The following is a 25,458-nucleotide window of genomic DNA, read 5'->3' as shown; positions in this document are numbered from 1 at the left end:
AAGTGTGGTACTTTTCAAAACAGGGCATTATGCACAATGGGACAGCACATTTCGAGCAACAATACGAAGTGTCTCTTCGTTCTTTTTTCTTGGAGCAGACGTGGCATCTCTTACGTGTTTGTCTTTTTCCTTCCTCGGAAGGGATATATGAAATGAAATGTCTTTCCGTCAACCGTAGTGGACTATGTTCATCTACACTTCTTCTACCTGGTCCCGAACGCGGTTTGCTTTTGTGATATTTTTGAAATATCTCTTTTATTAGCTGCAGTTGAAAACTGGCTACCGGGATATTTTCTCCGGATTTTGTCTTGTAAATTACATGCGCATTTATTAGTGACATGTCGAGCAGATGAAAGAATACTTTTTTATACCATTTCACTGATTTTCTGACGGACTCAATCGAACTCTGCAACATATCCGTTTTGTTCACGGCACCCATATTGCAATTGTAGTCTATAACGCAATTTGGCTTCAAAATTTCTTCTTCACTATCGTGTTGTTTTTTACCAGTAGTCGAAATTTCATGAGAGTGACTTGTGGATAACATAGTTACTTCCCTCTTATCCATCCACTTTAGGGCCAGCATATTTTCCGTGACATAATATTTGATTTCACCCCTTTTGAGTTTGCCTTTTAGGTTCGGCATATGCTTTCTATTTTGTTTGACGGTTCCGCAAGTGTTGGTGTTGCGAGTATGAAGCATGTGATAGAGTGGACTTGTATACCAATTATCCGTATACAACGTGTGTCCCGAGTCCAAATATGGTTGCATCAATGTAAGGACAATATTACCTGTTGTTCCAACTTCTTCAGAATGTTGTTCTATGTCAGTGCCAAAACTTGGTCAAAGCTGCTTAACGCTAACGAATAAAATGTTGTGACGTCTGCTTAACGCATCCACATGTCGCATTCGATCTCCCGAACGATGCTCAATAGAATAATTGTAATTGTCGTCGAAGAACAAAGACCAACGCATGATTCTCCTTCTAACTTAACGTCAGACGAAAACTATCACAATCTGTGAAAATTTTGAACTTAATGCCATACAGATACACATGGAACCTCTCAATCGCATATTTTACCGCCAAGCATTCCAACTCGTAACTGAAATATTTACTCTCCGTTTCTGTTGTTCTCTTACTGAAAAAAGATTCTGAATGAATCAGGAGCAATAACAATTTTACTTTTCAATAGTTCAAAAATCTCAAGCTCCGAGTCTTCCTTAATCAAGTCAAATAAGGGTTTAGGCAAACATGAATAACCTCCAATAAATCGTTTAAAATAAGAAGTCAACTCAAGGAAACTTTGCATATATTGAATATACATACAGGGTGATTTTTAAAAAACGGCTGGCGTTGTAGAATTTTTATTTATAAACCGATTTCAAAATTTTAAAATACAAATTAAATGGTTTTTAATTTACTATAAACTGATTATTTCAAAATTTTTCTAAATGGCTTAGTATCTTTTGGGCGATACTCAACTTTCTTATTTTAAATTGGCACCCATTTTTTTTTTCATAATTTGAAGGATATTAATTTTCAATGTGGAATGTTTTTTAGGAGCGGGTTTCTTTCTAGAAGTCGAAGGAAGTGGCTTGGCAGGCCGTGTTTTTAGAGCCGACAACGCAGGAAGTTTTGGTTCAACATCACCTAGGGCTTTGGTAAAACAAATGATTAAAAAACGAAAAAGAGCTGTTATATCTCTTTGGGATCGAATTTTGAATCAATCGGTTCTCATACTTACATTGCGGTACACCTAATTCTCATACAGCTTCTAATCCTGCTACAACTATTTTTCCGGTTATACCTAGAAGTCGTTGCTCTAGATCTGTCAAGCTCGCAGCAGCTTCCCCAACTCCAGTTCCTCTTTCGTACAATCGTAAGTTCCGTGCCTTCTTCCGAACATTAAATTTCCAAGCGGCAAATCTCTAGAACGACTAGTAACATTTTTTTAGATATGTAGTGTTCGAATGACTAATTACACAACCTCCCTCCACTGTTTAACACTTTTCTGTGGTCCTCCCATTGAATTTTTCACATCTCTTCTAAAATGTCTGGCTTGTCTGCCATAAATTTCTGTGTCCTTAAAGTAGCGTTTCCCTCCAACTCTTCAACATACAGGGTGTCCCAGAACTTGCCCCCCAGAGAGCAAGAGAGGGTGCCGACAGCAATACAGATGGTAAATTTCAAAACAAAAATTGACTAAGTTTAATAATATTCGAGAACTGATGAAAAGTTAACAACCAATCCCAAAAGCTTATTCGAGAAGTGGAGTAAATGGCCATCCCAATTTCCTAGGCAACGAGAGTCTAATGCTTAACTGACCAATGGATGATAGTATGTGTCCATAGTTACCAATTTTCAAATTCTGTTCATCTTCGGAATTGGCTGCAGTTTTTTTCTTATCTCGGTTATTTTTTGAGTTAAAAAAATATGGTTTCAAAATTTTGGATCAGAATTGTTGCCTCCATAAGCCCTTTCTCTCTGGGGCGCGAGTTCTGGGACACCCTGTATATTAGTTGGTATTGCTATTGGGTGACGTGTTGGGCCCTTTTGCATTTATCCATACTCCCGTTAACCTATGGAAACTGTATTTCGTGTCAGTATGATAATTTTCATGTTTTTCATTCTTAATCAATGAATACTTACATCTTTACGCTACCAAATTTCAACCGGCAAAACACTGTCAACCACTATCAACTGTCAATAATTACGTGTCAAAACAAATTCAAATACTACCAAACCTAAAAACGTTAGATTCATCGGTATGTTAACGATTTCAAGACTTTACGATTACGATAGTGTTTATGAAATTAAAAAATGTTACAATCTCGCTAAATGGATTTTACGATTGCTTCTAACGATAAATGTTTAGGAACGAGATCGCTCTGGAGCGATTATTTACAAAATAAGCCTCTAAGAGCCCTTGGACTGGCTCAGTAACTTGTGCGCACTCCTGGTTGGGTGAATGGCGCCAGAATGTGTGGCTTAAGGCAGTAAGGAATTGGGCGGTAAAAGAGAAGGTGGCCAAGAAGTGAAGAATTGGCCGTAGGAGGAGAAGGTGGAAATTAAATGTAGTGCACGAGTGTGAGGCCTGGATGGCTGACTTCCAGGAAGTGTTCTGGATGGTAGATTTCCAGAATGCGCTGAGTGAGGGACATGTGGTGTCTGGATGGTTGAGTTCCAGGCGGTCTGGATGGCTGACTTCCAGGAAGTATTCTGGATGGTAGATTTGCAGAAGGCGCAGGGCTACATGTCGCACCTGGATGGTTGATTTCCAGGTGCTCTGGATGGTAGATTTCCAGGTGCTCTGGATGGTAGATTTCCAGGTGCTCTGGATGGTAGATTTCCAGGTGCTCTGGATGGTAGATTTCCAGATGGCGTACTGGATGGTAGATTTCCAGCACGCAGGTGGGTACGGTGATGATAGATTTTACTGTACTCGAAGAGAGAAAAAGATGCCGAGATGCTGCCAGGTCGTGGGTGCAGACCAGCCGTTCGAGTAACTCCCCAGGGTCGGAGTAAGGACATGGGTGTCCTGCCGTTGCAGAAAATGGGGTCAGTGCCAGTAATCCGAGCCGCTATCCAGCGATGGGGTAGGGGGCGAAGCTTCATTAGATTTATTAATTAATCAATGCATTCTTTTCCATACCAGGTATTTTATGAAGGGTAAGATTACTACCATCTTCATTCGTAGTTTCCATCAACTGCTTTTCTCATGCTTGCAAGACAATCGGCCTATTGCCGGTTCGATTAATATCGCACTTCTTCTTAAGCCTATTCTGCATATTGTTAATTTTTTTTAGTAACTGGCCATTACTCAGTTTGATGCCCAATTTATTTTCCACTTCTGTTTTAATATTCACCAATCGCGTTTTTTACCAATGGAATTCACTTTCTGATGATGTCGTCAACTCAAATAGGTACTTTAAATATTTTTAAAGCAAAAATAGACACAGTTCTTTGTTCTTGTCTTAGCTTAAGCTAACGACGTAATGTGTTTTACGTTGCTACAAAGAAAGAACATAGCAGAAAATATTTATGTGGACCTTTAATAAACATCTGTCTCAGCTCCACCATTTCTCAATAATAATAATAAAAATAATAATTTAGCAGTGCTTCGTTTTTTTTTGCTTTTTGCGACCGGTAGTTGCGATTTGCGTAACACTACCGGAATCTGACTCAGTACTTCCACAAAAGCCTTTTGGGAAAATGTTGTTTCTTGTGTTTCAGCGTCTTCTTCTTCTGAGCTGGTATCCATTCTAAGTACTTTCTGTTAATGCTACTTTTTGAGTTGACGCAGTCGTGACAGCTATATGACCTTTTCTACATAAGAGCACTTGCTCCGATTCAAGCGAGTATGTGCTGACAGTAGCACATCGTCGTTGCTCAGTAAATATTTGAAGTTATAGTAATATCCATTCACTAAACATAAAAGTTACTATGGTTGGCGATAAAAAATAACCCTAAACGGAACAGTTGGTGAGATTGGTAATCAAATGGTTATTTGACAATTATAATGCCAAAATTTCAAAATAAACTCTTTAATTTCGACTCACTCTGCAAGAAAGCGTAAGAAATAGAAAATTTATGCATTGGGAAGTTTCAACAAGACACTAAGAAGTTCTCTAAGGTAAACTAAAATTAGACAAACTGAACTGACATTGACAACCAACTTCAAAGTACAGTCCCATGAAATGATGATTGAAAAGTACACTTTGATTTTAGAGAAATCAAAGGTAACTTGATTTTTATGTTTTGTGAATGGATATTAGGAATTTTATAACTTTGGGTTTAACTCCGCGCACATGGACAAATGACGATTTGAATTTGTCGAATCAAGGAATGGCTAGCCTCCTTTACCAAACATAATTAAAAATTTGACGTCTTTAGTGTCATGCTTGTCAAGAAGATTTGCAATCTTGCAGGAATTCAATTAATCGTGAAACCTTCGTCGATTTTTATGGTGTTTCATCTTCTAATGTGTGGACAGATGTACCCTGAGTTCAGACAAATATCAACGAACTACCAAAATGTGTTAGATTGAATCAGACCTTCATCCAAAATTCTATTGGCCGAAAAGGTAGGCGGAGTTAAACCAATGTTATAAAATTCAGACTATAATTTTATTTATCGCTTTCATATTGAGAAAACCTGCTAACTCCAAAATTAAAAAAAAATCATAGAAAGTTCGTCTGCTATTTCCAAATATACAATTCTATAAAGTATTAATTTGGGAGTTATTTTTAAATTATAACTATGTATAATTCGTAGCCGAATAGTATTAACCCGTTCGTAATTTGGGTTCTTTTATAAACCAATTTTTATAAAATTATTAAGTTTGTTTTACCTTCTGTAAAATTTGCCTTACTAGAGTTAGCAGGTTAACACTCTTAACCGACGACATGCCTTTTTATTCATATGAATGAGAGAAGATGCTCGTACTTCTACTTCCACTTCGATCCTTAAATGGTTCTGTTTAATATTTTCATTTATCAGTACTGTTTAAGATATGGTTTACAGAATAGACCGATCTGTTAAAAAAAATTAACGCTACTGTTAAAAAATATTTTTTAACATATGTTTAACTCTTTGAGGCGCACAAATTACATTAATAGTACATTATTACATGTATTTCATAAGGCGAGTATTGTAGCACGAATGAGTTTTGACCACGGCGAGCACAGCGAGGAGTGGCCAAATAGAATGAGTGCTACAAGTCGTCTTATGAAATGAGTGTAATATACTATTTTTTCTACATTGCATTGTAAATAAATTTAAGAAATGCTTTTGAAAGAAATTATTTTTTAGATTAGGGATTTTTGACAAGTTTGGTTGGTGACCTGATCGCCTCAACAATCTTCGCTCTCTTTGGACTATTACTGTTTAACTCTCCTCCTCTCCTTTTGTGGATTTCCATCAAGCCTCTGCTTATTGAAGGTAGGGAATAGCTCTGTGATATGAAAAATATGAAACATAAGGAAAATGACATTTGTCTAACAAATTTTCAATTCAAATAATTACTGACGTTTTCGGCTTTATTTTGCAAAATTAAGTATTACAAGTATTATTATTATTTCTTCTGATTCATTATTCCTAAATCCACATTTTCGTGATCATGATGATGCTTATCATTGAGATTTTGATTCAACTTTTAAGTGTCGGCCCAATAACCATGACCTGACTCGCCTCAACAATCTTTGCTCTTTTTGAACTATTACTATTACTAAAGGAGAGGAGGAGAGTTAAACAGTGTTGACCTGACCTCACCTTTTTTTTTCTACTAGAGGGGAAATGCCTTTACGCACCTCCCGTGCATCGTTCCGCCCGCACGGGAGAGTGTGGGACTCGGTTACCCACCCAGGGCCCCATACACACTAAAACCCCTCCATTTGCTCTTTCTTCGCACTGGAACTGTTTCCACCTTGCTTCAGTGCGGGAGCTCGATCCGAGTGGTCCACCTTTTCACACATCACACTGACATTTATTGTTCAGCGATTTATTAAGATAACAAAACTGGAAGCCAAATTTCTGTAACAGTAACAAATTTAACAAAAATTGGAAACAAATCATCGTAACAAGTGTTAAAAATGCTGCCCGTTCTTTGCGGCGCAACAAGCTATTCTGTTCATAAAGGATCGCCGCACGCGTTCCAAAATTTCTGGTGTTACCGATCTACAGGCTGTCGTAATCTTTGCTTTTAAATCTTTCAGGTTTCCTACAGCTCTCAAACCTACATGATATGGTGTGGATGAAATTTGTTAGCTGTTAAAGGGGGTTGGGGAGTAGATCGAACGACTGTTGGTTCTATACTGAATTTATTTTATAAAAAATTGTGATGATTAAAAACTTAACAATACATTGAACTTAATTATGAGTAGTAGACAATTTCGTAATATTGCCTACATGTACGATTGCTGCTGGTTACTGACCGGGTTGAAGAACCTGCTGAACGACAAAAATGCACATATTGCATTTTGGCAAATAGTAAAAAATTATTAATCTGTTTAAGCGATTAAACATAGCAGAAATAATTCTTGAAACTAAAGACAGAGTGGTTCCAACTTGACGTGCCACAAAATTTTGACTGACATGCGGATTTTCTGTAACATCTTGAAGAACCGCAACTTCATTTTCCATACCTGTGGCTGTTCTAGTTCTAACTCGTTTCTATTGGGGCCAGTTTTCTCTTAAAACTTTTTTCAATTTTCGGAAAATTTTGTCTGTTGGGTGTGCAGCACGGTCGGGATAGCATTATCATGCCAGTTTTTTCGTCGTTAGAATACATTTTCGCTTAGATAATTAGGAGTATTAAGTTTAGTTTCCAAAAATTGACAAATCTTTATAACACCACTGGTTGATATAAAGCATCTCTGATTCAATTTTTGAAATTTTAGTTTAGAAAACCCAAGTCAACACTGGAAATGTATTGTTGGTTGCATTTTTTGAAATTTCAGGTCGTACAGTTATGTGAATAGGCCTGTACAGGGCTAGTCACGAGAAGATTACTTCTGAAAATGATTTTTTCGCAACCCAAAATACTAATTTCTTGAGTCACTTGATACAACCCGAATCAGAAATGAAATTCTGAATCCACGATTGCTTAGGCTTTGACAGTCTCACTTTGACAATTTCGGAAAAGGAGGTTACGTGAGTGTCCATAGACAACCCAGTTCAGTTTCGATGTGGATATCTTTACGGTAAAGGTCCGCAGCAGCTACAGCATTGATTGGCATTCTCCGTATATGAGAATCATGCCAGTTTTCTCATCAGTGACTAGCCCTGTATATACAAGGTAACATTTAGGTAACAAAATAATTACAAAATACAGTTAGGTGAATAGCCCTGTATATTGTTTCTTCAATTAAAATGGTAGTGTGTCTTACAGATATTTGTTTAATCAATGGTATGAGTTCTTTTTCATTTTGAACTTGCACAAAAGCTAGGAAATCCACCATTTTGTTGACTATGCCAATGCCAGTAGTATAGGACGCGGGGTTCTGGGACACTTCGATGGCCTATGCCATCCGCATCTGTCCATGACCTTCATGAAGGTTATTCTTCGTCGGGTGAAGAAGTCTTCAGGAGCCTCTGGTATTGTTGGTCAATTCCGGAGGCTGCTGAAGAGGTGGTGGTGGTGTTGGTTGTTGTTGCCGCCGAGGTGGGTGTGGTCACCGAAGGGTGTGGTCACTTGAAGGGTGTGGTCACAGGTGTAATTAAAGGTGTTTTCCAGGTAGGTTGAAATCAATGGAAAAAAATGTATTTTTTATATTTACCTGTATCGCTTAGGTGACAGTTACCTGTGTTGGATTGATCTTTGAAAAAATGTGAAAGTGTTGTTGTGGATTTGTGTTGGTTTCGAACCGTGAACCTACGAGTTGTGAAGCCGAGACGTACGCCATGCACCAATGTGCTCCACATACGTTTGTTGATGTGAAAGTTGGGTAGATAACAAACAAATAATCGAAGTAAGTAGGTGGGTAGGTAGGTAGGTAGTTAGTTAGTTAGTTGGTTGTTTAGTTAGTTAGTTAGCTAATTAGTCAGTTAGTTAGTTAAGTAGTTCAAAAGAAAAAAGAAAATCTAAAGATAAACCAAGAAAAAAAAAATTGTTTGGGTGAATAAAAAGATAAGAAAAAGAAAAAAAGGGGAAAAAAGGGGGTTGGAAGCGAAGCAACTGACTCGCCTAGCCTAGCCTAGCCTAGCCTAAATCTGGTATATAAAACGAGGAGATCTTCAATAATAAGTCAAATAACAATGAATCGAATGTGTGATTGTGTGTGTATTCAAATTGAAGATGAGGATGTCATCGAGTTTCCACTAAAAGGTAAAGAAAAATTGAAACGTGAAGAAACTGATGATGATGAAAAATATGAAGTTTTAAAAAAATTGCATCAGATGTTGACAAATCTAGATACTACCAGGAGGAACCTAATACAATTATGTGATGTTATTTCAAAATTGTTAAAAAATGTAAATTTACCTCAATTATCACAAGACTCAGAAACTTGTTCTGATTAAGTCATCTTGCTTATCTTTGCCGACTCAAACTATAAAATGGTTGAGTTCATTAGATGATTGTTCCAGTCTGTTGTCAGCACTAGTTGTTAAAGCATAGTTTATAGAAATGTATTTTAGAAAAAATAGATCTGTTATTGCGTTTTTCGCTTGTGTTTTGCTTGCTGTAAGTTTTAGTCAACAGGGTCAATCAATAAGATTAGTACGAGTAGAGAAGTTTTCTCTGCCAGTACGAGATGATGGTAATTTTCATTTGTATGAAGTGCATCAGGATAAATTTGTGTTAAGACAATATCCAGCTTTTTATTTTGATTTGAAAGAATTTTCTTTTGGAACTCAAATTAAAGATTTAACCATTAGGACAGTTGGTACTATAATTGGTCATCACTGGAATTATTATCCGATAACCTTTAGACAATCAAAAATGTACTGCGGTAATTTCAAGATGGAGGACTTAGCAAAAGATAAGGAGATCTACTATCAGAGCCAAAGATTCAGCACTTTTGAAGACTTAATGCATGTATATGATAAAAGTCGTGACATGGACTCATGTTTTGTTTATGTATATTAAATAAGAAAATAAAATACACTTGAATAATTTTTAATTTGTTTTTATTTATTACTTATACAATGTTATTTTTATCAATCCAACTATTATGATTATCATCAAAACCTAACCATTTAACAAATACTTTATTTTTTTGTCGTTTTAGTACTTTTTCCACTAGATATACATCAGGATATTTAACTTTTTGTAATTGTTCTTTATAAAATGCACCTTTGATGTCTTTCTTATTAACATCTTGAAGTAAATATGTGGTAGGGTTTGTTAACTGTATTTTTTTAATTGAAAAAATTTCAGTAGACCAATTTGGCATGTATTTTTTATCAAAGACTCCTCTAATTTTAGAGATACGTACATGATCGCCAATTTTAAATTTGGAAGGTAAATTAACCACTTTAATGTGATTGTAGGCTTTATTTAATATTTCTTTTTCATGTTTTTGGTGTACATCAATCGGTTTCATTTCAATTGTTCTATGTTTAGAATGGTTGTATTCATCAACGACCTCCTTAAGTAAATCTATCCACTTATAATGCCCATAATAATTAAATTTTTTCCACATACGATTTTTTAATGTTCTATTAACTCGTTCAACAATTGATGCCTTCTTTTCACTGTACACGTTGTAATGATTAACTTTATACTTTTTCATTAACATTGCAAAATGTTTATTGAAAAATTCTTTACCCATATCAGTTTGCAGATTATTAGGTTTTACTTGTCTAAGTACAATTTTCATGTTTTTAGTGACTTCTTCACCAGTTTTAGTTTTCAAAGGAAAAGCCCATACAAATTTGGAAAAACAATTGATCACCACTAAAATGTACTTAAAACCATTATTTTCATTAGCGTATGGAATCATTTCAACAAGATCAGCTTGAAATAAATCATTCAATGATTTAATAATAACATGACGTCTTTGAAAATTGATTCGTGCTTGTTGATGTATTTCATTAACGACTTGTTTTTTGGCTTCAGTAAGTTTTGAAGAAACCATTCTTGTTTATTCGATGATGCCGTTTTCTTGTAGTTCTTCAATGATACTGATGATCTCGTTGCGATGTCCTGTATTTCCAGCTTGTTGAGAAGAAATTAACAAACGTAGTCTCTCTACCAATTCGTTTGGATCATTCCAATAAACAAAATCAAGTGGTTTGTTATTAACTTCCTTCAATAAACAACCACCTGTTGAGAAAGATTTAGTTTTATGTAGTGTTAATGGAGCAATTATATTTTTATATTTGAGTAGTCTGCTTCCATCGATTTGTTGATTAAATTGATAATATCTTTTGTGTGCGTTTGTTTTCTCGAGTATTTCTTTATACAGATTTAAATCTTCATTTGTATATCCTTGTGGATTCTTTTTAAATAACAATTCATATAAACCACGTGTGCCTCTATATGATTTGTTTTTAACAATTACGTTAGGACTGTTATCTTCAAATATTAATCGTGAATCTCCGATAAAAAATGCTTCAATGTCAGGATCATGTCTTACACCATATTTATGATCAAATTGATTTTCTGAATCATTTAACATTTCTCGTAAATATTTTCGAGGTAGCGGGGTGTATTGTTCATAATACTCTTCATATATATCATCTGTGATTCTAGACTGTTCAGGTGTTGGTTGCAGTGGTGGTGGTGGTGGTGATGATTGCACAAAATCTTCTATCAAATCTTCATCGTTTGTAAACACATCCCCATCATTTATGAAATTTACATCAGATTTAATTTTTACTTTTCCTTTGCGTTTAGGTGTTGTTACTTTATCTTTGTCGTTGTTGTTGTAATCATCGTCTTCATCTTTTAGAGTAGAGGGGAGGGGTTTTTGCTTATTTGGTTTACTTTATCGTTGGAAACAAGATTTTCCAAAGTTTTTAAATGTTTTGTTATCGGTAAGAAAGAATCCTCTTGCATGAATTCACCTTCTTTCAATGACTTCAATTTTTTTTTAATAATTTTTCGTTTTTCAATAAGAGATTGTTTTAAAGTTTTAATGTCCTTTGGCATGATGTATGTAGCTGTGTGTGTGTGTTTTTGCACACAAAACAGGTATAGAAACAGGTCTGATCTGGTCAGGAAACAGGTCTGATCTGGTCAGGAAACAGGTCTGATCTGGTCTGGAAACAGGTCTATTCTGAGCAAGGTCATATGTCAATTAGCTTTTTATTCATTTAGTGAGATATAATGATCAAACCCCTGTCTATATCTTCCGTTAGTAAGATTACAGTCTTTAAATATGGCTAAAAACCCATATGTATCTTTCCAGCAGACACTACTGATGTCTCTAAACGTGTCAAAAGTCATATCAGTACCAACATGATCTGTATAGATATGCTTTAAGTTAAGATCATCCTGTTTGAATAAAACAAGAACATTTGCATTATCTCGAAGAAGATGTTTAGGAATTTTCGCATATGATTGACAAAGATAAAAACAATCGATATTGTTATGACGACCCATGCTAAAATATTCACGTATCACATTTTGGTTTTCACATGCTACATCATCAAATAAAATGATTGAATTTGGTTTAGCGTCTGATGGGCTTGTTATATTTTCACTACTATTGTACGCATAGTAACCGATTCCTTTGATAGGTTTTAATAAATTTTCCAAATAAATATATTTGGGTTGATAGAGGCTCTTTGAATACACATAAAGATTTTCAAATTTCAATCCATTTGGATGTTCGATTAAACTAACAATAATATTTGTTTTTCCGCAATTTGATGGTCCAATAACTAAACGTCGTATGGTTGATGGAAATAACACACCATGTTTGAAATTATGTTCTTCATTATGATTTAAATCATTGTTTTCAATCGGTAACAACACTTTTTGTTTAACAATCTTCATGATGCTATTGATGATTTTAGACTAAATATAAATGGTTAAACACTGTACTATTTATGTCAGTAGAAGAAGAACTAGTCATTAGTTTGTTACTGTCTCTCGTGTAGAAAAAAAAAAAAAAAAAATGACTTCCCAAAGTGGTACCGGTTTATTAGATAAAACATTGTTTGCGATTCCACATGAACTTCATCTTCCTGGATATCAATTTTGTGGACCAAATACAAAGCTTGAAGAACGTTTGAAACGAGGAGAAGTTGGTATAAATGGACTTGATGCAGCTTGTAAAGATCATGACATTGCCTACTCTCAAACCAAAGACATAAATTTTAGACACAACGCTGATAAGATGTTGGCTAAAAGAGCGCTTGAACGTTTTCATTCTAAAAACGCTTCATTTAAGGAAAAACTTGCTGCATTAGGGGTTGCAGGAGCAATGAAAGCCAAAGTTAAATTAGGATTGGGTTTAGCATCATCATCATCATCTGATGCTAATGATTCAGCAACAATTAAACGATCAACAACTTGTACAAAAATTCTTAATCAATGTCTGAAAGAAATGGATAAGAGTATTAATAATCTTCAAAAAAGTAAGCAAAAACTTTTAGATTACAAAATAACTAAACCAAGTGAATCAAGAACAAAACCTAAAAAAACAAAACGTTTTTCAAAACCAAAAAGATCCAAAAAAGAAAAACCTAACAAACTTGATAACATAATGATTGTTAATGACTCACCAATGGATACAACAACAACAACAAGTACTTCGACTATGCAAAAAGCTGTAAAAAGAAAACTTGATACTGATGATGAACCTGAAATTAAGAAAAAAACTAAATTAAATAATTTGGAACGAGTTACACTTAAAGCAGCAAGAAGAAGAAAACGCAAATTGGTGAATGATGATGATGATGATGAAGATATCTCATCAAAACGAGTGAAACTCATTTATAGCTAATTTATTAAAAAGTAAATTTTAGTTGTATTCTAACATTCAGTCAAGATGGTTAGAGTAAAAAAAGTTGCTAGAAAAAGAGTTAGTAAACAATCAAAGAAGAGGAATGTAAAGAAAAGAAAATCAACAAGTTTTCAACAAATTACTAAAAACATTAGACAAAATATTCGTAAAAGTAAAGCAAAAACTGTAAAAGATGCTATTTTAGTGGCACTAAAAACAGCATCAAAAAAGAAGAAGAACAACAACATTAAAACTGCTCGTGTTATAAAGATCCCAAAAACCGGTGGAATTTTGCCATTAATTCCTATTTTTGCTGGTCTTAGTGCACTTGGAGCACTCGGTGGAGGAGCTGCTGGAATTGCGAAAGCCATTAATGCAGCAAAAGAAGCTAGACAAGCATTAGCCGAATCTGAGAGACATAATAAAACGATGGAAGCTATTGCAATGGGCAAAGGTTTATTTTTAAAACCATACAAAAGAGGATTGGGTCTTTTTTTAGATTAAAAGGGCTACCTAAAAGACCCTTAACAAATCTGGATATTGAAAAATTTGCAAAAATATATAAAATTCCTTATTTTCGAGGTGTCTTTTCACGAGATGTTCTTCCGAAAAAAATACGTCACAACGAATCTGGTGTTATTAATTTGGATCAAAACAGCGGAAATGGAACACATTGGGTAGCTTATCGGAAACAAAGTAATTTAGTTGAATATTTTGATAGTTTTGGTGATTTGCAACCTCCACAAGAAGTGGTTAGGTATTTTAATTCAAATGGATTTTGTCAAATTCTCTACAACCATAAGCGATTTCAAAAATTTAATACGTATAATTGTGGTCATCTTTGTTTATCTTTTTTAACTGAATAAATAAATAAATAACCTAATAGAACATTATTTTAACTTAGTTTAATTTCAGTTGTACACGCATCAAGATGTCTTATCATTTTCTTTTCAGTGATACAACATCCATTTTATCAATGGATTTTAATCCTCCTATTGAGTTGGAGAAAAATTGTGCTTATGAAATTGGTTTGTTGAATTTTAATGTAAATAATGCAATTCCAAATGTTGATAACACTAATAATATGTTTTATTATGGTGAAAACAACACTAGCATCGCAATCCCAATTGGTAGCTATGAAGTGCAAGACATTGGTGAATACCTGCAGAAAGCCTTACTTTTAAATCAGAAAAACGGAGAAAAACCTATACATTTACAGTTGAAAGCAAATTTGAACACATTAAAATGTGAAATAAAATGTGATAGTGTTGTCGATTTTTCAAAAAAGAATTCCATAGCATCTTTGTTAGGATTTTCAAAAAGAAAACTTACAGCCTATAAACTACATGAATCAGATTTTCCTGTTGACATAATAAGGGTAAACTTAATTCGAATTGAGTGTACTTTTGTAAAAAATTCTTATTTAAATGGAGCTGCTGAACATATCATCTATGCGTTTTATCCTAAAGAACCTCCGGGTTATAAAATTATTGAAAAACCTGTAAACGTGATCTATCTACCAATTAACACAGATTTCATTAGAAACATAACTCTTAAAATAACAGATCAATTTGGTAAGTTGGTCAATTTCAGAAACGAGCTCATCACGACAACATTACATTTACGTAAATTAAATCAATAGTAAAACATATAAAAAATGGTGATTTGTTTTAATGTACCTATTAACAACAACAACAACAATAACGTGCAATATAAAAACGTTAGTAACATTTCAAAAACGTTCATTCACAACAAGAACAGTGCTCCGCTAACACCTGAAAATCGAAAATTTCTACAATCGTTAGGATTGCGTGTGAAATAAAAAGTTATGGAGTTGTTAAATGTGACTCAAAAACCAACTATTGACAGTTCAATAACCAACTTGGAATGGCATTCATATCAAGCATATACAAACACTCCACTTAAGCATAACGATGAATGTCGAATTGGTATTCAACAACAGGAATTACTCACAGTGCCAGGATTAAGTGAACTTCATATTCAAGGAAGATTAGTAAAACATGATGATGAAAAACTTGTATACACCAAAGGAAAATTGGTGAATAACTTTGTTGCCCATCTATTTGAAGAAATTCGTTTTTTACTGGGAGGTGAATTAATTGATCGTGTAAAAACTCCTGGTATTACCAGTAGTTTGAAAGGTTATGTATCTTACACACCAAACGAAAGTACTGCTTTGATGAATGCTGGTTGGTTTCCTGTTGATGACGTAAAACTTGTTGATAATACAACAGGACAATTTGATGTATGTTGGCCGCTTTCGATGATACTAGGTTTTGCTGAAGATTATAAAAAAATTGTGATAAATCTTCGTCAGGAACTCGTTTTAATTCGTTCAAATTCTGATTTAAACTGTATTATTGAAACAACAGGCCTTGAAAAAGCTCAAATTTTGATTGAAAAAATTACATGGAAAGTGCCTCATGTAACAGTATCCGATTATGAAAAGTTAAAAATATTAAACATAATCGATAAAAATATTCCTTTGGAGATTGTTCATCGAAAATGGGAACTTTTTACTTATCCACTTTTGCAAGAAAGTCATTCCTTTAATTGGGTGTTGAAAACCTCAACATTTCTACAAAAACCACGTTTCATCATTGTTGGATTTCAAACTGATCGAAGAAACAATTTGAAAAAGAATGCAAGCAATTTTGATCATTGCAATTTGAGAAACATGAAATTGTACTTAAATTCTCAAGCGTATCCATATGAAAATTTAAATTTGGATTACAAACACAACAAGTACGCTTTGGCATACAAAATGTACACACATTTTCAACAAGCTTATTATTTTAATAAAAAACCAGTTTGTGAACCATTATTAAATTTGGAAAAGTTCAAAAAGGTTGCTCCATTAATTGTCATTGATTGTTCATATCAAAACGAAGTAATTAAACAAACCACCATAGATGTTCGCTTGGAATTTGAAACTGAAGGAGATATAGATGCTAATACTGCAGCTTATTGTTTGATTCTGCATGAACAATTTATCACATATGAACCACTGACAGGTCGTGTCCGTTTATTGTAAAAACATTTTATAAATTGAATTTTTGGAAAAATAAAAACATTAATTATCTGCTTATATTTTTATTCTAACCAATCGAAAAAGTTTTTTTCTGCATCGGGATGTTGACGATGATTGACGGGTTCCTTTCGTCGTCGATTCTTGCACTGCTTTTGAGAAGTTGAAGGAGCATTATTGATGACAACTACATCATCCATCAAATCTTCATCTTCTTCTTCGACTGGTGGCTCTATGTACACCCGTTTCTTTGGACTAGTTAGATTCTCCACTTCGTTGACATCTTCTTCAACGAGGTTGAATCTGAAGCGTCTCACAACGCTTTCCAAAATCTTGAATTCGGCTTCATTGTCTAATTTTGTGCGAATATATCTAATTGGTAAATTGCCAAATTTTCGTTTTAACGAACTGCCTCGAGGGCAATATTTAAGGGAAACAAACACTTTGTCTCCCAAACGTTTAATCTCGAGCACGCCATATCTGAACATACACCAAACACATGAGTCAAAAAATACTAAGAAAAAAATAATAAAAAAACTTACTGGAATAATTGCTTCATTACTACCGTAATATGCTCAGCAGGCAGATTTTCAGGATCTTCGCTAAACACTACAATAGTACATGGTGTGGTTGACATTTTGGTTGTGGTGTTGAGATTCAAACACTGATGAAGAAACAGAAAATTCTCGAAGCTTTTATAGTATGCAAACTAAAAAATGTTGATAATTTTTGTTACAAAATTGTAAGGTTAACTGATAAAAACATGCTGACAGAATTGATGAAAAAAAAACACACCAATAAATATCAATTTTGCACTTACGCTGCATTAATTTGTTTTTGCAAAATATATGGAAAAACACACACCAGTTATCTTTATTTTGTTTAACATTTAAGAAATGCAAATGCTGCTTAAATTATTGGGAAAAACATCTTTATCAATAACTCGTGCATGCATTTTTAAAAAATGTTTGGGTATAAATAGGTGAAGATATGTTTCTGGAATTAAATTGTATTTTACATCAACTGTGAAAAGAAGCAAAATGTATCTACTTGACATACAAGGTTACCAACTCGGTACATGCTTTGTATGTAAAGAATTGGCAATTCTGGATGTCGACACCCAACAATACCAACACGCCTTCATCAAGTTTCCGGTCACAATCGAGATGTGCAGTGCTGCCTTCCAAAAACAGATTGACTACGCTACTGATCAAATACACGGGGTTGAATACTACTATGAAGATCCATCAACAATAAGGTATGAAAGCATCGAGAAATTTCTAAAGGACTTCATACAATACAATCCAAATCAAAAAGTCCATGTGGCAGTGAAAGGTCTGCAAAAGAAAAAATGGTTACAGCAATTTTTTCTGGATGAGGATATTGTCGACCTCGAAACTGATGGATGTCTTCCAGTAAACACCATGAAGACAATTTTTAAGTCCCACCACTGCTTAAAGCATAGTGAATACTTAAATTGTGCTTTAGAAAACGTGCACAACTTATACATGTGGTATATGTATTGTAAAAAATAAAAATATATAAAATATAATTTTGGTTTTTTTTTTAATGTTGCAAATGATTATCACATTCTAAAAATTACAGTTTTAGATAAAATTTGATAATTTGAATGTCAAAGGTTAATTTTCCAAAATGATAATTATTTGCAACTCTTGCAGTTTTAGATGATAAAAATGACACGTGCATGCTCTGATAATTTTTAAATTTTATAATATAAATACAGCTTCAATCATACTCAGTTTTCAATGTGTCTCTGCAGTTTACATTTCAAGTGTTGCTAGTGAAATTTCAAAGTAAGTACTTTTGCTAATATTATTCTTTTATTAATTCAAATTTTGTAAACAGACTATAAAAGATGGCCAGTCAAAAGATTTTAGATGAAATCTCAACTTCTGCTGTTAACAAAATTGAAAAGGTTAGTGGATTAATTAAACATAAGAAAGAATTTCTAAAATATATAACTTGGCTCAGAAAAACCATTTTATTACATAAGAGATGTTTAAAAAATAAATTAAATTGTGTAAAAAATTTTGCAAAAATTGAATCAAATTTAACTATTTTAAAGGATTATTTACTAATCTTAAAACAAAAAATACATAGTGTAAAGTATTTAAAATCTAAAAAGTTAATTTGGCAAGATGTTGACTCTTGTTTTAAAAGTAGAATTAAAACGGGTATGATAACAAATTTTTCTTTGAAAGATCCAAAAAAATTTCTCTTAAAATGCTTTAGAATATTTTCAAGACGAATTTTACATGAATTGAAAAGGTCGTTATTAAAAGTAAATGTAATTTTTGTTGGAGTCTTTATAAAACCTCACACTCACGAGACAACTCATAAATTTTTTTCTACTCCAAATATGGTAATTGATAAAACTACAGATTTGAAAAATTGGTTCAAAATTAATGTTTATGAAAAAATTTTGTTACAACTAGAAGAGTTTCAAGAAAGGGACAGTGGGTGGGCTCTAAAAGAAATTTTACATCTGAAAGTTAATATAAATAAATATAATCCGATCAGTGTTGGTATTTCAACATATGTTGATTTACCTGATTTTGTTAAAAATACTAAAAGTGTAGTCAATATCAAGAACAATGACCAATTTTGCTTCTTATGGGCTGTTGTTTGTGCTTTATATCCTGTAAAAACAATAAAAAATGTTTCACGTGTAACATCTTATCCACATTTTAGTTTGGTGTTAAAATTCAACAATATAAGATTTCCCATTGCTCTTGAAGATATTCCAAAATTTGAAAAAATGAATCAGTTGGCAATAAATGTCTTTACTATTTTGAATAAAAAGAAAAAAATACTCCCTTTGCTGTTGAGTAAAAGTGAAATTTCACCTAAAATTAATTTACTTATGATAACAAAAGATACTGATAATGATGATGATGATGATGATGATGAACTTTCTAATAAATGTTTATTTCATTTTGCTTACATTAAAAATTTAGCACGATTAACAAGTTATCAAATGGGTAATATTAAAAATAAAAAGTGGGTTTGTGAAAGATGTTTAAATCATTTTTCTACTCAAAATATAGTTAATGATCATATGCGAAATTGTTCAGTGTTAAACGAAACTAAAATAAAACTTCCCTCTAAAGATAAAAGTATTCTAAAATTTAAAAATTATAAAAATAAACTGATGGTGCCTTTCGTTATTTACGCTGATTTGGAGTGTCTACTGATAAACTATAAAGATTTAAACAAAACAAACACTTGTGAGAAGTATCAAAAACATAAACCGTTTAGTATTGCATTTTATTTAAAATGTTCCTATGACGATTCATTATCAAGATTTCATACCTATACCGGTAAAAATTGTTCAGTATGGTTTGTACATGAATTAAAAAAGATTTCAAATGAATTGGAAACAATTTTTTCTCACCCATGTAAAATGAAATCATTATCTGTTGAAGAAGAGCAAAATTTCTTATTAGCAATGAAATGTCATATTTGTTGTAAAGCATTTTTAAACGATGATAATGAGAGAAAAGTGAAAGATCATTGTCATTTAACAGGAAAGTTCAGAGGTGCTGCTCATAACTCATGTAACCTAAAATTTCAAGATATGAATACTATTCCAGTAATTTTTCATAATTTATCTGGTTATGATAGTCATTTTATAATTAAAGCTTTAAGTACAGAAATTGATGGACACATTGATCTATTACCAATTAATAAAGAAAAATATATTTCGTTTACTAAATACATTCTCAACAGTAAAATTAAATTTAGATTTTTAGATTCATACAGATTTATGCCAAGTAGTATTGATAAATTATCCACATATTTAAATGATGAGCAAAAAATTATTATACGGAAATTTTATAAAGATGATTTAAAATTTAATTTAGTCACTCGCAAAGGCATCTTTCCTTATGAGTATCTTGATTGTTGGGAAAAATTGCAAGAGAATAGTTTACCATCTATGCAAAAGTTTTTTAGTCATGTGTCTAATACTGAGATTTCTGGTGCCGATTATGAACATGCTTGTACGGTTTGGCAAGTATTTGAAATTAACACTCTTCAAGAGTATGCTGAATTGTATTTAAAAACTGACGTTTTACTTTTGGCTGATATATTTGAAAATTTTGGATCTACTTGTATGAAAACATATGAATTAGATAGTCTTCACTATTGTACAGCTCCAGGATTATCTTTTGATAGTATGTTAAAAATCACAAACGTTGAATTAACTTTATTAACTGATGTTGATATGATAATGTTTTTTGAACGAGGTATTCGAGGAGGAGTTTCACAATGTTCGAATAGATACGGGCAAGCAAACAATAAATATATGGGTGAAGCTTATAATCCTAATAAACCATCAACTTACCTTATGTATTTTGATATCAACAATCTTTATGGAGCTGCAATGAGTTATTCATTGCCTATGGGTGATTTTCAATGGATTAGTGGTCCAGATATTTATAAAATTGATTTTAACACACTATACGATGATGATTGTGAAATTGGATACATTTTTGAAGTAGATCTTGAATATCCACCAACACTATTTGATTTGCATAAAGACTTACCTTTATGTCCTGAGCATTTAGTTCCACCAATTTCCGATTCAAAAAATACTAAATTATTAACAACTTTGTACAAGAAAACAAATTATATTATTCATTATAGAAATTTAAAACAGGCTTTAGATTTAGGTTTAAAACTGGTAAAAATTCATCGTTGCTTACAATTTAAACAAGCACCCTGGTTAAAAAAGTATATCGACTTAAATACAGAATTGAGAAAACAGAGTAAAAATGAATTTGAGAAAAATTTTTATAAATTAATGAATAATGCTGTTTTTGGAAAAACTATTGAAAATGTAAAAAAATATAGAGATGTTAAATTGGTAACGAAATGAAAAGGACGATACGGTGCAAATTGGTATATTTCACAACCAAACTTTCATAGTTGTACAATATTTAGTAAAAATATGATTTTAATTGAAATGAAACGGTTGGAAATTACATTTAATAAACCTATCTACGTGGGAATGTCAATTTTAGATATATCAAAAACTTTTTTGTACGACTTTCATTACAATTACATTTTATCAAAATTTGGAACTAATGTAAAATTATTATATACTGATACAGATGGTTTGATTTACTTATTTAACGATGATGATATCTATGCACATATAAAAAAGGATATTCATAAATTTGATACGTCAGATTACCCACTGAATAATATTTATAACATTCCACAAAAAAATAAAAAAGTGTTAGGCCTTATGAAGGATGAGAACTGTGGTCGAATTATGACTCATTTTATTGGTCTACGATCGAAAATGTACTCAATTAAAGTTTTATATGATAACGCTGACAAACAAAAACGTCTTGAAAATATGCAACGAGAAAAGTCAAGTAAACGGGAAATTTATAATTTTATTGCAAATTTTGGAATTATAAAAAAGGCTAAAGGTATAAAAACATCTGCTCTTAAATTAATTACTTTTGATGATTATTTTGAATGTTTGAATGTCAATTTTAGATATATCAAAAACTTTTTTGTACGACTTTCATTACAATTACATTTTATCAAAATTTGGAACTAATGTAAAATTATTATATACTGATACAGATGGTTTGATTTACTTATTTAACGATGATGATATCTATGCACATATAAAAAAGGATATTCATAAATTTGATACGTCAGATTACCCACTGAATAATATTTATAACATTCCACAAAAAAATAAAAAAGTGTTAGGCCTTATGAAGGATGAGAACTGTGGTCGAATTATGACTCATTTTATTGGTCTACGATCGAAAATGTACTCAATTAAAGTTTTATATGATAACGCTGACAAACAAAAACGTCTTGAAAATATGCAACGAGAAAAGTCAAGTAAACGGGAAATTTATAATTTTATTGCAAATTTTGGAATTATAAAAAAGGCTAAAGGTATAAAAACATCTGCTCTTAAATTAATTACTTTTGATGATTATTTTGAATGTTTGTTTAATAATCAAAAATTAGATGTTACTCAAAATGTTATCCAATCACAAAAGCATACAGTTTTTACCTTGAAACAAACAAAGTTGGCTTTAAGTGGTTCGGATGATAAAAGATTAGTAAATAATATGAGCACAGACACTTTACCTTGGGGATATTTGTATTAATTTAAATTCTTTCAATTTTATTTTAATTTATTAACACTTTCAATTTAAAAGTTTAACAGTCTGAGATCTAAATGGGACACAGTTTTTGTAGACGTCAATCGTTTTGATAAGGATATAACTGAAAAGGCTGTAAAAAGAAGAATTGTTCCTACACCCATCCAAAGCAGCAACAACAACAACAACGACCAAGGAACTGTGTACTGTCACAACTGTGATTGTTTTTTTTGTTTTTGTGATTATTCAATTGAAGTACATAGTGAAGAAGTAGTAGTAGAGACTAAAAAAAGTAAACTGTGTGGTGGTGGTGATAACATTTTGAACTTGTTGTATTGTACTGAAGACTCAACATGGGTAAAACTAGCATAACTTATGAACAAGCCACAAAGGAGCGTATAAACAATTTTTTTAAAAGACGATTTTATTTATATCAGGAAACCAGATACTTAGTTGAGTTGGGTAGGAATCCACGACAATTAAGCAAAAATGATGTTAATAGAGTTGTTGCGAAATCGATTTTACCAAAAACACTTAAGCAAAAGTTTAAAGAAACGTTTAATTTTTTTTAATTGTTTTTAACATTATTTGGATTGGAAACTATCCAGAAATTTCAAATTTCGAATTATTTGTATTTAAAATTACAAATACATTTGACATGGACTTTTGTAAAAGTGCCTTATATTTAGAAAATAATAATTGGTACAAAATAAATTTTGCTGTAGCAAATTATAGAATAACTAGCAACCGTAATGAAGAACATAATAAGCGTAGGTTGAACAAATATCTCAACCGCAAAAAATCTGATAAATTTAACGTAAATTCCTTAGCTTTACTTAGTTTTAAAGCAGCAGCATGTCACATATAGTCTGCTTGTTTAAACCGCAACTTGTTAATTTGTAACCATAATCTGTTATGTATTGTTAGAGGCAACATGCCTGTACCTGTTCAATTCAAATGTCCAAAATGTCAAGGTGAAACCACCGAGCAAGGGGCAATGTGTACTATATGCCTTTATGTAAAATATATCCAAATGTTATATAAAGAGAAACACCCAAAATACTAATATGTAAATTTACGTTAAATAAAAAAAAAAGTTAAAAAAACTTGAATATTTATTTGTTCCTTTCAGAAATCCAAACAACAACTGAAAAATCTTTTGAGACGGAAAAGAAAACAGACCGAATCTTTGCTCAAAGTCTTGAAGAAGTTAAGAGCTGACATTGAGTTCTTGCAATTACAAAAACAAATACAAAATTTACATGTAAAATAAATAAAAATATATATGAATTAATTATATTGATTTATTGAACCCATTAGTTACAATGTTGCAAAACTGATTAAAGTTGAAAAACAAGATGATTTGGTGTTATTTATAAAAATATAATGTTGCAAAACTGATTGGAGTTGAAAAACAAGATGATTCAGTGTTATTTATAAAAAAATTTAAAAAAGACCTGTGTAAGCTAATGATGTGTTTACTTATGAGGATTTCATATAAATACGCCAGTAGGTATTAACTTGTCATTCAGTCAATTGAAGTTTTAAATCATGAGTGAAGGTAAGAAATTATTTATATAATTTGAACATACCTATAATTTTCTCCTATCTCTTTCTTTAGAACTAATTCAGTGTCCCCTAATTAAAGACCATTGGGTCAAACCAACACGCATGTCTTTACATTTACTTAAATGTAAACGACGTTTACAACCCTCCTTTGAAGCTTCAAAAGAACAACAACTTAAAGAAAGATGGAATCTTTTGAATAATGAAACTTATCCACAATACCCGTACCACCACAACCACCACCACCACAACGACCAACAACAACAACAACAACAACAACAACAGGGTACTACACCTCCAGTTCAAAGGAGATTTAATTAAAACTGTACCACAACGATCCTTAAGAAATGTACACCAGGAGCAAATGCAACATTATTCATTTCAATAATAAACAAAATAGTTACTAACTTTGACTTTTTTCTTAATCTTCCTGGAAAATTAGGCTAGGCTAGGCTAGGCTAGGCGAGTCAGTTGCTTCGCTTCCAACCCCCTTTTTTCCCCTTTTTTTCTTTTTCTTATCTTTTTATTCACCCAAACAATTTTTTTTTTTCTTGGTTTATCTTTAGATTTTCTTTTTTCTTTTGAACTACTTAACTAACTAACTGACTAATTAGCTAACTAACTAACTAAACAACCAACTAACTAACTAACTACCTACCTACCCACCTACTTACTTCGATTATTTGTTTGTTATCTACCCAACTTTCACATCAACAAACGTATGTGGAGCACATTGGTGCATGGCGTACGTCTCGGCTTCACAACTCGTAGGTTCACGGTTCGAAACCAACACAAATCCACAACAACACTTTCACATTTTTTCAAAGATCAATCCAACACAGGTAACTGTCACCTAAGCGAAACAGGTAAATATAAAAAATACATTTTTTTCCATTGATTTCAACCTACCTGGAAAACACCTTTAATTACACCTGTGACCACACCCTTCAAGTGACCACACCCTTCGGTGACCACACCCACCTCGGCGGCAACAACAACCAACACCACCACCACCTCTTCAGCAGCCTCCGGAATTGACCAACAATACCAGAGGCTCCTGAAGACTTCTTCACCCGACGAAGAATAACCTTCATGAAGGTCATGGACAGATGCGGATGGCATAGGCCATCGAAGTGTCCCAGAACCCCGCGTCCTATACTACTAATGGTATGAGTTCTTTTTCATTTTGAACTTGCACAAAAGCTAGGAAATCCACCATTTTGTTGACTATGCCAATTTTTTTTTGTTTAACAAAAACTGGAACTGATGCAGTTTTTGTAGAACCT

At 32.6% G+C, this 25,458-nt stretch overlaps 3 protein-coding genes across 3 annotated transcripts; 2 read left to right on the top strand and 1 right to left on the bottom strand.

Moving 5' to 3' along the window:
- Positions 1–15,053: 15,053 nt before the first annotated feature.
- LOC148180191 (uncharacterized) lies at positions 15,054–16,451 on the top strand. The gene is made up of 2 exons (XM_088033510.1): positions 15,054–15,196; positions 15,266–16,451. Exons 1-2 carry the CDS (start codon positions 15,054–15,056, stop codon positions 16,449–16,451), a joined length of 1,329 nt encoding a protein of 442 aa, XP_087889636.1.
- On the bottom strand, positions 16,426–17,216 carry LOC148180190 (uncharacterized). The gene is made up of 2 exons (XM_088043369.1): positions 16,988–17,216; positions 16,426–16,925 (listed from the first exon to the last, which is right to left on the bottom strand). The coding sequence occupies exons 1-2, from the start codon at positions 17,080–17,082 to the stop codon at positions 16,511–16,513; spliced, it is 510 nt and encodes a 169-aa protein (XP_087899495.1). The 5' UTR covers positions 17,083–17,216; the 3' UTR covers positions 16,426–16,510.
- A 1,000-nt stretch (positions 17,217–18,216) lies between these two features.
- Positions 18,217–23,080, top strand: LOC148180189 (uncharacterized). Its single transcript, XM_088042295.1, has 3 exons — positions 18,217–18,259; positions 18,312–18,381; positions 22,664–23,080. Exons 2-3 carry the CDS (start codon positions 18,322–18,324, stop codon positions 22,976–22,978), a joined length of 375 nt encoding a protein of 124 aa, XP_087898421.1. The 5' UTR covers positions 18,217–18,259; positions 18,312–18,321; the 3' UTR covers positions 22,979–23,080.
- Positions 23,081–25,458: the final 2,378 nt, after the last annotated feature.

This window comes from Gnatocerus cornutus, chromosome 1 (assembly GCF_029298725.1).
Source record: "Gnatocerus cornutus isolate USDA-ARS CGAHR chromosome 1, icGnaCorn1.1, whole genome shotgun sequence".
Taxonomy (NCBI): Eukaryota; Metazoa; Arthropoda; class Insecta; order Coleoptera; family Tenebrionidae; genus Gnatocerus; species Gnatocerus cornutus.
This window is presented reverse-complemented; position numbering and strand designations above follow the sequence as displayed.